The sequence below is a fragment of the Wasmannia auropunctata genome, unplaced genomic scaffold, assembly GCF_000956235.1.
Source record: "Wasmannia auropunctata unplaced genomic scaffold, wasmannia.A_1.0 LD335204.1, whole genome shotgun sequence".
NCBI classification, from domain to species: domain Eukaryota; kingdom Metazoa; phylum Arthropoda; class Insecta; order Hymenoptera; family Formicidae; genus Wasmannia; species Wasmannia auropunctata.
The window spans coordinates 3,606-5,986 of NW_012027686.1; the positions used below are offsets into that span (position 1 = coordinate 3,606).

Here is a 2,381-nt window from a genome sequence, read left to right on the forward strand (position 1 = left end):
GATATATAATTATGAGGGAACTAGGTATGGAAAAGTTGAGACTAAGCTGGGGTCTGAGGGCGGTGATATATGAAGGAAAAATCAGAGAAAGAGATAAAGATAGTTTGGTGTGGAATTGGTGGGAAAAGAGAAGTGAAAATGGGGAGGACAGGTACAGCAGGGAAATGGAGGAATATTATAATAGATATGGATGGAGTTCGAGGGAAATTGAGAGGATGAAAGAGGAGGAGGGTAATATAGAGAAAAGAATAATTGTAAAGGAAAGGGAGCTGCAAAGAGAAAGGGAAGAAAAAAAAATTGGACAGGCGACATATAATCAGAGATACAAGGAGGACAGAGAGGGACAGAGAGGAAAGGGCCAAGATATTTATGAAAGGTTAATTTAGGGAAGACGAAGGGGGGGAGAGGAGTAAAGGCATTCGCGAAATTGAGATGTGGAAACTTAGAGGAAGACAACAAGTATTAGTTGAATGAAACAGTTAGGGAGTGCGTATTTTGCGAAAAAGAGAAGGATAGACTGGAGCATTATGTGGAGGATTGCGAGGTAACAAGAGAGTGATTTATAGAACTAGGAGAGGATATGAAGGCGAGAATTAACATTCTACTAATTAGTAGAATGTTAGACGAAAACTTAGATGAGGGGAAAGCGGAAGTCTTGGAAAAATTGTGGAAGGCTAGAAACAGGGAATTAAAAAAGAGAAAAGAGAAAGAGAAAGAAATGAGAGATGACAAGAATACGGAGATAAATAATGATTAAAATCGAGGAAAGGGAGAGGTAGTTAAGACGGTAGATCTAAGTAATTGTGATAAAGAAGATAAAAGGCAGTAAAAAAACTGTGATGTAAATGTAATGGTTAAGTATACCAATGTATTTATAATTGTAATTAGGTGTAAGGATAAGTTAAGAGAGAAGCAGTATTTATTTGTAGGTATAGACGTAAGGGTCGAAAAGAGACAGACTAGGTTAAGGTATGGATGGATGAATGTGGTTAAGAACTTTTGTAAACCAAGTCCCTTCTTGGCATATGTAAAATGCTGAAGTAAATAAATTCTATTCTATATAACAGATTAAGTTATTTAATTTAAATAAAAATAATACTTCTTTATTTAGAATAATTAAAGAAATCAATTATTTAAAAAAAATACCATTCCACTTAAAAAAGTGGAGGGACCTCCATGTGACCTTAAAAGATCGATTTTTTTTTTGTAAAATTGATTTCATCGTTATTTATTCCTCTTCATGTCCTACAATTTTTGTCTGAAACATTTTCTCGTATCTCGCGTATTTTTCAAGATATTTGGATGTGTCAATGTAAATATCTCACCTTGTATACATGCACAGGGTGCTCCCGAGGTTAAATCCCCGAGGTTAAAATATTTAGAACCTCAAAACAAATAAAATTTTTCAGTGGAAATTTGCTCGCTTTGTTTAAGAGATATTGACTTCTTAAGTTACAAACTATAAGAATGAATAATGTCGAAATATCTCTTAGTTTTGTTTTAAAGATTAAAGTATATTGATAAGCTTTCGTTTGCACTGTTAATAAAGCTTCTTTCATTCGTAATAACTGAAAGAATCTTTCATTCTGAAAACAAAGAATGGCGAAAGAAAGCGTCGCTCTGCCCCACAAACTAAAATATTAATCGTTAAAGGTGATGACTGTTGAGGAAATCAGTCATATCGACAATATGTAGCGACATGAACATGTCTTGCAACCACATGCGCATGCTCCATAGCCATGCATAACAATTTTTGTTTTTATAAATGTGTATTTATTTAAAAAATATTCGTTATAAAACATATATTTGCACGTGGAAAATTATAAAATATAAAATGTAAGCTCACGTGGAACTTAATTTTGCGTTATAAAGTGTAGAGACAGTATGTTCCGTCCTCTATAGAGGGGTTCCATCCATTAACACGAACTTAATCCAACCTAATCCTAATCCAAACCATATTTTAGTTTCAAATCAGAAATATATTTGAGTGGAAAGTTGTAAACTCATGTGGACTTTTAAAATGTATTTTAACCCATTAACGTCCAGGCGAACACATTTTTTGAACAATTTTCAGTGGCTTAATTTTTTATTTTAATGGCCTTGAAAAAATTCTAGCATCATTTCTGATGTAAAATTTCTTGCTCTTTCAGAATCTGCCATCAGAATTTGTAAATAAAGTCCAAAAAAGTTATAGTCAATTTTTTGGAAAAAAACCGTGATTTTTCCTCAAACTCAAATTTTTTTTTAAGCGATATTTTCACATCGAAACAACATTAGGATGGTCTTGAGGAGTCAAAATACAGCGTCCATGAACTCTAAACTTTAAAATGTGCACATACTCATTTCAAAATAGATCGGAAGAGCACACGTCTGAACTCCAG

The 2,381-nt window shown here is 33.4% G+C and overlaps 1 protein-coding gene across 1 annotated transcript in view; it reads left to right on the forward strand.

Moving 5' to 3' along the window:
* Nucleotides 1-757, forward strand: part of LOC105457590 (RNA-binding protein 25-like) — a 3,632-nt gene extending 2,875 nt beyond the window's left edge. Inside the window, exons 2-3 of the mRNA XM_011702340.1 lie at nt 25-376; nt 616-757. Coding sequence (XP_011700642.1) covers nt 25-376; nt 616-757 — 494 coding nt within the window. The remainder of the gene's footprint in view (nt 1-24; nt 377-615) is intronic.
* The last annotated feature ends 1,624 nt before the right edge of the window (nt 758-2,381 follow it).